The sequence below is a fragment of the Callithrix jacchus genome, chromosome 10, assembly GCF_049354715.1.
Source record: "Callithrix jacchus isolate 240 chromosome 10, calJac240_pri, whole genome shotgun sequence".
NCBI classification, from domain to species: Eukaryota; Metazoa; Chordata; class Mammalia; order Primates; family Cebidae; genus Callithrix; species Callithrix jacchus.
The window spans coordinates 108,425,675-108,438,010 of NC_133511.1; the positions used below are offsets into that span (position 1 = coordinate 108,425,675).

General features: G+C 36.7%; 1 protein-coding gene across 5 annotated transcripts in view; it reads left to right on the top strand.

Moving 5' to 3' along the window:
* The window catches only part of TTC17 (tetratricopeptide repeat domain 17), a 136,848-nt gene that overhangs the window by 18,920 nt on the left and 105,592 nt on the right, over window positions 1–12,336 (top strand). For all 5 annotated transcript variants that reach the window (XR_013523391.1, XR_013523392.1, XM_009007961.5 and 2 more), the window contains exon 2: window positions 5,433–5,522. Coding sequence is in view for 3 of the 5 variants with exons in the window: in XM_009007961.5 (XP_009006209.1) it covers window positions 5,433–5,522 (90 nt within the window). In the remaining 2 variants the exon portion in view is untranslated. The remainder of the gene's footprint in view (window positions 1–5,432; window positions 5,523–12,336) is intronic.

Genomic DNA, 12,336 nt, shown 5'->3' on the forward strand with positions numbered 1-12,336 from the left:
AAGATGTTGGCAAGGCTGTAGAGAAAACAGAAGGCTTATTATACACAGTTGATGGGAATGTAAATTAGTTCAGCCCGAGTGAAGACTTCTCAAAGAACTTAAAATAGAATATTTTACATTCTGTTCTACGTCAGAACTACCATTTGACCCAGCAGTTCCTGTACTGATTATATACCCAAAGGAAAATAAGTCTGTCTGCCATAAAGACATGTGTACTCCTATGTTCATTACAGTGATAGTCCCAATAACAAAGACATGGAATCAACATAGATGCCCATTAACCATGGACTGAATGAAGAAAATGTAGTACATATACATTATGGAATACTATGCAGCCACAAAAAAAAAAGAATGAAATGATGTCCTTTGCAATAACATGGATTTAGCTAGAAGCCATTATCCTAAGCAAATTAATGCACGAACAGAAAACCAAATACTGCATGTTCTTATAAGCGGGAGCTAAACATTGAGTACTCATGGTCATAAAGATGGGAACAGAGACACTGAGGATTATTAGAGGGTGAAGGGTGGAAGTAGGGTAAGGGTTGAAAAACTATAAGGTACTGTGCTCACTACCTGCGTAATGAGATTATACACCAAACATCAGTGACACAATTTACCCACTTAACATGTGCACATGTACCTCCGAAACTGAAAATAAAAATTGAAAAAAATAGATACCACTATGTAGCAAAAATTGGTACCTGGATTTTGAATGACTTATATGTATTTAAATAAATCAGCTGTGATTATATTAAAAAATGTTTTGGAGAGACAGACATATAGTAATTAAATACTATAACAAATGCTATTACAGAAGTGTGTATAAAGTGCTATGGGAGCTCAAGAAAAGGATGTCTTCACACAAGAAATGTCACTTGGCCTTCATGCACAGCACATGGATAGAAGTGCATTCCAGGTAGAGGAAGCAGCATGTGCAAAGGCACAGAGGCTCTTAAAAGAGCCACAGTAGTAATAATAAGATGCCCGAGGCAGAGGGACTTAGATGGAGGTTTAGAAATGACACATAAATACTTTCTGTATTGTAAAGTTCTCATTGGAATGTTTGGGCAAATTCTAAGGGCTGCAGGTACAGTATGATTCAGGACTCAAATATTATAACAAGGATTGATTTTTCTGTTTCTGCTTCTTTGCTTCTTCATTCCCATTCTCAGGCCCCATGTAGATACAAGATGGCTAGTCACCAGTAGCTAAAAGTTCTGGATTAGAGTCTCTTTAGTACCATCTGATCTTACTGGAGTAATATCTCAGAAATAATCACCGTGACCAAGGGAAAGGAATACTCTGACAAGGGCTTCCCATCTGGGGAAGGAAGCAAGTGAGGTACTTTTGCCCCAAGGAGGGACTTAATTAGATAGCAAAAACTACAAATACTCACTAAACAGAACTATTTCAGATTTTACATAGAGGTAAAATCTTGGCAGCTTTGAAGATTTTGATTTATGTTTTTCTTCATACTATCTTAATATTTAAATAACTATAATGCTGAATTAAAATATTAAAATTATTTTGCCCTTAGTTTCTGACTTAAGGGAAAAAATTTTAAATGAGGATGGCGTAATGTAAGATTATATTCATCAGTTCCCAACTGCTATTTGGAGAAGAGTGAGTTTCCCATGTTGCTTTCATGTACTCAGATGAATATCGTTAAAACAAAGGTAAAAGTGTTCAGTATATATGAAAAATAAGTAGCACATGAGAGTTTGAATGAATGGTACAATAGAAATATTTCATGTTCTGCCATACAGGATAAGTAAAAAGCGATTGACTCAAACTTATTTTTGTAGAAAATCAAAAATGTTTATACTCTTAGATTGGTTAAGTTTAAAATGTTCACCCGTAATCTGATTTGGCAGTGAAGTAATTACCCTCATATAGTGAGTGATGTTTCCATGTTACCATGTGAATTTACTGAATTTGTTGAGATAGGGCTCCAGATTGGAGGTATAGATATTAACAATATCTTGATTAAATAAAGCAACAAATAACATATAAAAATAATTTGATAGTAAAATATTTACTGCTGTTATATATATTTGGATATATATACAGGTTGAATATCCCTAATCTGAAAATGCAAATTCCAAAATGCTCCAATGAACTCAAAAAGTTTCGGATTTTGGAGAATTTCAGATTTCCGATTTTCAGATTAGGAATATTCAACCTGTACTTATATAATGTATTCAAAGGAAAATAAAATCAAATTGCCTTATATGGCTTGTCATTTTCTTTATTATAATAAATTGCTACAGTAACAGTGAAACTTTATTTACATGGAACTCTTAGTGAATGAGTTATTCTGGATAATCGAATTCCATATAGCCTAATTTCCAAATACCTGATTGGTTTTTCCCTGCAGTTTAAATTTTTCTCTAAAATACTTTTCATAATTTCTTCACCTTCTTAAGTAAGTGAAAATGATTCCAATTTTTCTTTACAATTCAGGTCATTATTTGCACCATTTATTGTGCTGTGCAGCAGTGGAAGTTTGTAGGGTTTTTTTATCCTTTGTGAAAAAGCCATAAAGTCCTTTGAGATCTTGTGTGTTCATTATGTCCTTTTTAACCTACTTCTCTCTAATTCCTGTCACCTATTTGCTTCTGAGCTTGTAGCAGCCTCTTCTCAATGCTAAAGACTTTGAAGTCATATTTCCATTCTTTTACATGCTGTATATGACACAGGAGTACATAGACTCTAAATATTGACTCATAGTGGGCCTGTCTTATAGAAGCTTAATGAATATTTATTGGTTGAATGGATTTTGTAATGTGGTCATGCATCGCTTAGCAGTGGGGCTGTGTTCTGAGAAATGTATCAGGTGATTTCAACCTTGTGCAAACATTACAGCATATACTTACACGTGCCTAGATGGTACAGCCTACTTACTACACACCTAGGCTACAAACTTGTACAATATAGAAGCTTAATAAACATTTATTGGTTGAATGGATTTTGTCATATGGTCATACATTGCTTAACAATGGGGCTGTGTTCTAAGAAATGAATCAGGTGATTTCAGCCTTGTGCAAACATCGTAGAGTATATTTACACACACCTAGATGGTACAGCCTACTACACACCTGGGCTACACACTTGTGCAGCATGTTGTGGTACTGTAAGCAGTTGTAACACAATGGTAAGTATTTGTGTATCTAAACATAGAAAAGGCACAATAAAAATACAGTATTAGGCCAGGCACAGTAGCTCACGCCTGTAATCCCAGCATTTTGGGAGGCCAAGGCAGGCAAATCACAAGATCAGGAGTGCAAGACCAGCCTGGCTAACATGGTGAAACCCTGTCTCTACTAAAAGTACAAAAAATTAGCTGGACGTAGTGGCGGGCGCCTGTAACCCCACCTACTTGGGAGACCGAGGCAGAAGAGTCGCTTGAACCCAGAAGGCAGAGGTTGCAGTGAGTCGAGATCACACCACTGCACTCCAGCCCTGGCAACCAGAGAGTCCATCTCAAAAAAAAAAAAGACAAAAAAAATACCATAGTTATAATCTCATGAGACCACCATCATATCTGCCATTGACTGAAATCGTATTTGGCATATAACTGTATTCACAAAATTGTCAGACATATTCTGATAATCTTAGAAGTATTTGAGAAGAGAGAAATTCACATTGGAACTTCCCAAAGGCAGTTATCATCTTAAAATTTAAGAACTCTAAGGTACTTCAGCAAACATGTCAGGCTGTAAGTCTTCTGCAATCAACCTTTATCTGGCAAAGATCTTTGCCATTTGCTGTCATCTCCAAAAGAGAAACACAGCTGTTAGTGAACTCCCTTCCTTCTGCTAATAATGTTATCTTTACACCTCCTCTAGCTATTATATCTTTGCTGAACTAAAAGCTTCAAGGAAATGAAAAATGCTTCCTCGCAATTGAATGTTGACCAGACCCATGCTATAAAAATATTATAAAACTTCGTTATCTAGTAACTTTTTAATCTAAAGCTAAGATTATGCTTTCAATAGGTTTTTTTAAATGTAAATATTCATTTATCGCATTCTTTCTTGCAGTTCTTCAAATATCAGGTAAACAGACTGGTTAGGCATTTTGTTTTTTGTTTTTCTTTTTTTTGAAACTATGTCTTACTCTGTTGCCCAGGCTGGAGTGCAGTGGTGCACTCTCGGCTCACTGCAGACTCTGCCTCCCCAGTTCAAGCAATTCCCCTGTCTCAGCCCCTCAAGTAGCTGGGACTACAGTCTTGTGCCACCATGCCTGGCTTAATTTTATATATTTAGTAGAGACGAGGTTTCACCACATTGTCTAAGGTGGTCTCAAACTTCTGGCCTCGGGTGATCCACGTGCCTCGGCCTCCCAAAGTTCTTGGATTACAGTTGTGAGCCACTGTGCCCAGCTTTGTTAGGCATTTTGGAATGGGACTGTCACAGTTCTACAGTTCCTTCCCTCCCCCCCGCACTTTTTTTTTTCCTAAACATTTCATTTAAAAATGCCTATAGAGTCATGTACTAAATAGCTATCTCTTGAGGTCTGGGCAGAGTTGTAAATTAAGCAGACTTTCTCCTGCTTCCTTATGTAAAGCTCTTTTACTCTGGTCACTGGCAGTAGCTTTAACATTTTTTCCTCTATCCCATTCCATTGGACAATGAATGGATCTATCACTTTATTGATTGACTTAGGTTGTTTATAATGTTCCTTTTGCAGCTACAAATGTTATCGTGAGCATCCTTATGTATATCTTTGCCTACTTATTGAACAGTCTCTATGGGGTAGTTTCCTAGAGTTTGTTTTGCTAAGTCAAAGGTTATGCACTTGTAACATCTTGATATATGTTGTGAAATAATACTCCAAACAATGAGAACACATTTATAAGCCAGCTACTAGTATATGAGTGTTCATTTTTTCCTACGTCTTCCACATAATTGTTTGATTTGTTGATCCAGAGAACATGAGCTATAAGTAATAAATCTCAAGGTTATTTTATATTATCTTTGATTTATGACTTCTACAAATAGCTTTCAAAAAGAGGTATGTTTAATACTTTCCTTTTATCACTTCCAAGCCTATTCAGATATAAAAAGTGATATCAAAACAAGACAATTCATTTTTTATTATTGCAGGCATGAAACATTATTTAAGAAGTTACTTTATCATTCATTGCCACATACTTCTCTTCTTTACTGTTTTACACCTGTCAAGTCAGAATATGTACTGAATGCTTGTTCTTCCAAGTTGGACTTCACAGGACAACTGTTGAACTTGTCATTGCCTTTGATAACCTTTACAGGTGATCACTTTGAAATACTCCTTGAGTTTTTCTGAGCAGTAACACTGATTACAATGGTGACTGAAAAATAATGCATACTAAAGCAGATGTTATCAAGCCAAACAAGCATTAATGAAATCTGAGCTTTATTTATTTCTTGCTTTCTTGATTGCAGGTGGATTCACCAATGAACTTGAAGCATCCTCATGACCTAGTCATATTAATGAGACAAGAAACAACAGTTAACTACCTCAAAGAATTAGAGGTGAGGCAGCTGGGCACATGAGATGCAGCTGAAGCTTGTTACATTTCACAGAAGTCATTGTGTTTAAGGAAAAGCTTATTTTTTTAAGCCTGATCTTCTGACTTTTGCAGGAATATACTTACCTGCAGTGTTTTTTTTTTAAATCATTTTACGAAAGTGATATTTGAGTAGTAGTAAGAAAAACAGACTACGGCCGGGCGCGGTGGCCCACGCCTATAATCCCAGCACTTTGGGAGGCCGAGGCGGGTGGATCACGAGGTCAAGAGATCGAGACCATACAGGTCAACATGGCGAAACCCCGTCTCTACTAAAAATACGAAAAATTAGCTGGGCACAGTGGCGTGTGCCTATCATCCCAGCTACTTGGGAGGCTGAGGCAGGAGAATTGCCTGAAGCCAGGAGGTGAAGGTTGCGGTGAGCTGAGATCGCGCCATTGCACTCCAGCCTGGGTAACAAGAGCAAAACTCCGTCTCAAAAAAAAAAAAAGAAAAACAGACTACTCTACCCTGAATATATGCCTGATTCATAACTCATTTATCCTTGAATAGAGTTTCTAAGTTTTTTCATCAAATATGAAAATGATATAATCTCTCTGAAGATATTCCTAGAATAATTTGGGTAAAATATGAAAAAAAAGAAAAATTTTAATAGCCTAAATACATAATCAGTATTTATTCCCAGGTAGTAAAAACTAAGGTCTTCCTATTATGTGTTCTTATGGTTGAAGAGAAAAACATTAATCACCTTATACCTCGAAAGCTCGAACCTTATGAGTACTAATAAAATCTGATGTATTTGTTTAATAAATTAATTAAACATCAGTTTTCCTTTTCTCTAACATAGTTCCATAAATTGATTTTGCTTTATAGCAAACACTATTTGTTATTTGAAAAACCAGGGGTTTTTTTCCTCATGAAATCTCTGCTTAACACTTACAGTGCTTACAGTGTGTGTATATTCTCACTCATAAGTGAGTGTTGAACAGTGAGAACACATGGACACAGGGAAGGGAACATCACATACCGGGACCTTTCAGCGGGGCGGGGGTGAGGGGAGGGATAGCAGGGGTGAAGGGACAAGGGAGGGATAGCATTAGGAGAAATACCTAATGTAGATGATGGGGTGATGGATGCAGCAAACCACCTTCGCACATGTATACCTATGTAACAAACCTGCACATTCTGCACATTTACCCCAGAACTTAAAGTATAAATTTTTTAAAAAGTTACAGTGCAAACTGAGTCTAAGTTTTAAAGAAACTCTTAAGTTGTAGAAACATTAAATTGCAAAATGAGAAAAAACTGTTGGGAATAATAAAGTAATAAGAGCATAGTTACAGTATTTGAGAACTAGAAAGAATCATAAGATCATCCTCATTTTAGAGGCAAGGAAACAATTAGACCTGAAGACAGTGAATTGCCCAAGTTCACAAAACAAGGTACGGCAGAACCAGAAACAAAAGCTGTATCTCTTGACTTAAAATCTGGCATGCCTGGTAAACCAAGTTGGCATATATTTTCTTGTTATGTAAAAGTACCGACTTTCATTTTCATAAATTTAGACTAGTATATTTATCGACATACATATGTCCACAAATAGTTATAAATATGTACTTTTTAAAAATCTGTGAATTAAGAGAAAGAAACCTTTAGCACATGTTAACCAGCTTTGCATAGGTAGTGGTATAGTTAGAATATTTCTGGAACTTGAATACCTCAACATTATCAAAATAGTTTTTCACCCTGTTCCTACTGATTTTATCACTTGTAAATTTGGAAATGTTGGTTTTTATCAATACTAGGAATTAGACAATAGGTGTTCTTTTTTTTTTTTGAGACGGAGTTTCGCTCTTGTTACCCAGGCTGGAGTGCAATGGCGCGATCTCGGCTCACCACAACCTCCGCCTCCTGGGTTCAAGCAATTCTCCCGCCTCACCCTCCCAAGTAGCTGGGATTACAGGCACGTGCTACCATGGCCAGCTAATTTTTTTATTTTTAGTAGAGACGGGGTTTCACCATGTTGACCAGGATGGTCTTGATCTCTTGACCTTGTGATCCACCCGCCTCAGCCTCCCAAAGTGCTGGGATTACAGGCTTGAGCCACCGCGCCCGCCGACAATAGGTGTTCTTATAGTGATTCATGCTTGGAAGCATGATCTGTTTTTATTTAAACCCACTGTTCAGAAGGATGCAGTGGTGCAGAAAATGGTTTTTATTTTCAGGTGTATAGAAACATTATATATGTTTATTGCTTTCTTTTTTAGGAGGCAGTATTATATAAAGGGAAAGATACTTAAATTAGAGGATATATAGGAAGAAAGTGCCACTTTTTAAGTCAGTGAAAATGAAATGAAAAATACCGACTCCACCAATTTTTGGTTAAGGTAATATAGGAATTTATACTTACACTAAGTATAAACTTCTATTTTTTTTAATACTGTGAAGCTTCTGCTTCATGTGCATAGCAATGACAGGTAAAATATAAAAATAGAAACCAAAATAAAATGTAGGCAGATTTGAAAGTAATGTTAGCATCTCCATAAACCAGAAATGAGGAGAAGCACTAAACTGGGAATGTAGCCAATGCTACCGACCCCTATTGGGCTCCAAGGCCAGGAGCAGGCTATGGTGTCTGATATTCAGCACTGTGGCATGAAGGGAGCTGATGGTATTCCATGCAGGATGTAGAAACAGAACAGGGCTTACTGCTTAAAGACTGGGGTGGAGACATTCTGCTCATAGAAGGAGTCTGGGGAAGAAAAAAAACATCAAAAACAGACTAATCCCGATGACCAAAAAAGGTGAATCATCCAGTAGTTCAAAAATTGCATCTTCTGTTTCCTGAATATCATTTTAGGGTAGAATACTTGGGATAGGAACTCAAAACCAAAATTGTAAGGTCTGATTCTGAACTTGGTAACTGGATAGAACATGGAAACAATCACAAAATTAGGAGACCTAGATGATGGTCATGGAATGGAAAGAAAGAGAAAGACAGAAGAGGGCATAAAGAAATACTCGAGTGGGTTTCTGACCTGAGTGCAAGGACGAAGTTGATATTAGCTAAGATAAAGAAGACTGAAGGAGGTACAGGATTAGGGAGGAGTTTGGCTTTGAAATGTTACATCTGAGATGCCTGTCAGGCATTCAAGAATGGACATCACCTGGACAGTTGGTTCTTCCCAGTGCAAACTCAAAGGGAAAGATTCAGGCTGAAGATATAAATTTGTCAGTCATTGACAGATAGACTTAAAGCCATGAGACTACATGAAACAATTTATCTACCAATAGTGGTAACTAGATGAACTTCTTAGATAACAAGACTCTGAAGGATAAGGGAACATCAATTAAACTGAAATTTTATATTATTTTAAACTATCATTTAAGAATGAGGACAAAGTAAAGATATTTTCTGACATGCAGATCCTCCCTTCAGTTGAAAAAAAGATATTAAGCATGTATTTCTGCCAGAAGAAAAGTAAACCTAGTGGAAGTACATAGAATGTATAATGATAAGTTAATAGCATGGATGAAAAAGTTGCTACATTAATTAGTTATTGTGCTCTCTAAGGTCAAACTAGATAAAATTAATATGTAGTTGGGCTGGAGCATGTTTAGTGATTAAAGCATGTTAGACTCTTGTCATGTTCAGAAATAAAAATAACTGAATAAATTAAAATCCTATGGGGAAATGTATCAGCAAATATTAAAAACTTGAAAATGTTGCTTGCTACCTTTTAAGTAGTCTTGCCAAAAATCAAAGCACAGTATAATTTGTTATTCAGTGTAATTGATTTCCTTTGTCATTCCGTCTCTTACATTTCATATATTTAAAAGATTATTCTGAGAAGAGATTTGTAGGCTTCATCAGACTGCCAAAGAAGTCATTGACACAAAATGATTATTACCCTAGATCCCACTGTCAGTATTCAGGAAATAGAGAAAATAGAGGAACATGTTCAGTGAACCTTGAGGACCTAGTCAGCAAATTCCCCTAAAGTGGCAAACTCTTTTTCCCTTTTTTTTTTTTTTTTTTTTTCCTTCTTTGAGACAGGGTCTGCTCTGTCACCCAGGCTGGAGTGTGGTGGCGTGAACACAGCTCACTGCAGCTTCAACTTCCTGGACTCAAATGATCTTCCTGCCTCAGCCTCCTGTGTAGCACCACAGACATCTGCAGTGCCTAGCTAATTTTATTTTTGGAGAGACAGGGGTCTCACTTTGTTGCCTAGGCTGATTTCAAAACTTCTGGGCTCCCAAAGTCCTGGGATTATAGATGTGAGCAACCATGTCTAGCCCCAATTTCTTAAACAAATAAATGACAAGGGAATGGGGAGAAAGAGAGGATATCCAGTAGATTAAAAGAGATGTAAGACACAAATAAAGTAATTGCAGTGTATATGGATTACATTGGATTCTGATTCAAACAAACTGTATTTTTAAAAGAGAAGAAACAATTGGGAATTTGAATACAGACTGGATATTTGATATTAAGGAATTACTAATTTTTACATATGATAATGGTGCAGTGGTTTTATTCTTTACAAAAGAGGCTTTTCTTTCCAAAACATACAGAAATATTTACTGATGAAAACCAAAAAAAAAACAAGGCAAGCACTAAAATAATAGACATGCAAGCTGGGTATGGTGGCTCACACCTGTAATCCTAGTACGTTGGGCGGCTGAGACAAGAGGATCACTTGAGACCAGGAGTTTAAGACCCTGTCTCTACAAAATAATTTTGAAATTAGCTGGGCATGGTGGCAGGCACCTATAGTCCTAACTGCTGGGGAGGCTGAGGCAGGCAAATTGCATGAGCCCAGGAGTTTGAGATTACAATGAACTATGATAGCACTACCACACTTCAGCATGGGTCACAGAGTGAGAGCCTGGCACAAAAAAAAAAGAAAAAGAAAAATGTAATCTATAGTTATCAAACTTACAAATAAAGAGAAGATATAAGAGGAGAGGAGAGAATGTAGAAAAAGTATTTACTATGCAATGCCAAGGTGGGTAAATTACAAGGTCAGGAGTTTGAGACCATCCTGGCCAACATAGTGAAACACCTGTCTCTACTAAAAATACAAAAATTAGTCGAGCATGGTGATACGTGCCTATAGTCCCAGCTACTTGGGAGGCTGAGGCTGAGGCTGGAGAATCACTTGAACCCAAGAGATGGAGGTTGCAGTGAGCCGAGATCACACCACTGCACTCCAGCTTGGGTGACAGAGCGAGATTTCATCTCAAAAAAATAAAAAGACATAATTATTAATACTGCAAAAACTTTAGACCAATAAATTTGAAACCTGAGATATAATATAAGGTTTTAGAAAACCATGAAGTATAAAATGTAAAAGTTGATTGAATAAATGGGTAAAGGATAGACTCTTTATAAATGATATTAGGAAATTGTCCATATCGGAAAAAAATAAATTATTATCCTTCAATATACAAAGAAAAAATTCTTATACAGTTTAAAAATTATCTAAATATGAAAAGTGAAACTTTTTACTAAAAATATAGAGTAGATTGACAGTCATGCATTGCTTAATGACAAGGATATGCTCTGAGAAATATGTTGTTAGGGGATTTCACCATTGTGGGAACATCATAGAATGTACTTACACAAACCTAAGTGATACAGCCTACTATACAGTCACCTATGCTGTATTGTATAGCCTATTACTCCTAGGCTACAGACCTATATAACATGTTACTGTACTGAATACTGTAGGCAGTTGTAACATAATGGTAAGTATTTGTATATCTAAGCATAGAAAAGGTACAGTAAAAATGGTGTTATAATCTTCTGAAACTGCCGCTGGGGTCCATTGTTAACCAAAATATCTTTATGCCGTGCTTCACTGTAGTTGATTGATATAATTATACTCTCAAGGTTGGGAAGGATATCTTAAATACAACAAAGAACAAACAAGAAAACAGTTGATAAAGTTGCCCACCTTAAAAGTTTTTCTTCAAATGACAAAATTAAAAGATAAGCTACAAACTAAAAACCGATACTTGCCATGCATGCAACTCATAGAGGAGGAGTTTACAGAATTACTTTTTCCATAAATTTCTACAGATTAATTTCTTTTCTTTTTTTTTCTTTGAGACAGGGTCTTACTCCTGCCCCAGCTGGAAGGCAGACAGGATGATCATTGCTCACTGTAACCTCTTTGCCTGGGCTCCAGCAGTCCTCCTGCCTCTGCTTCTCCAGTAGCTAGGACTATAGGCGAGCACCACCACCAGTGTTGGCTTTTTTTTGTTTCGTAGAGTTGGGGTCTCTCAGTATTGCCACGCTGGTCTCAAACTCCTGAACTCAAGTGACCCTCTATCCTTGGCCACCCAAAATGCTAAGATTATAGGCACAAGCTACCACGCCAATCCAACAAATCAATTTTTTAAAAAAGAAAACCTACTGGGGTAAAAATGAGCCAACTTGAACAGTCAGTTCACCAAATATCCCATAAACATATGAAAATATGTTCAGTCTTATTAAATATAATTCTATTAGCTGATATAGTCCATATTTCGTAGTGTATTAGTCAACTTTTGCATTGACAACAAATAGTCCCAGAACCTCAGTGCTGTTCTCATGAAGGAAAGTGAAGGGTCAAGGAAGAGTAACCAAATAATATAAGCTTGGTTAAAGTTTCTACTGAGAAGTGACATACACCATCTCTACTTACATTCCATGCATCCATGCCTTGAAATCAATACGGCGGGATAACCTACCTCCATGAATAGTATGGAGGGAATAATTGGAAACAGATCATAGGCTATGTCCGCATTGATAATAACCCCAAAATCTTAAT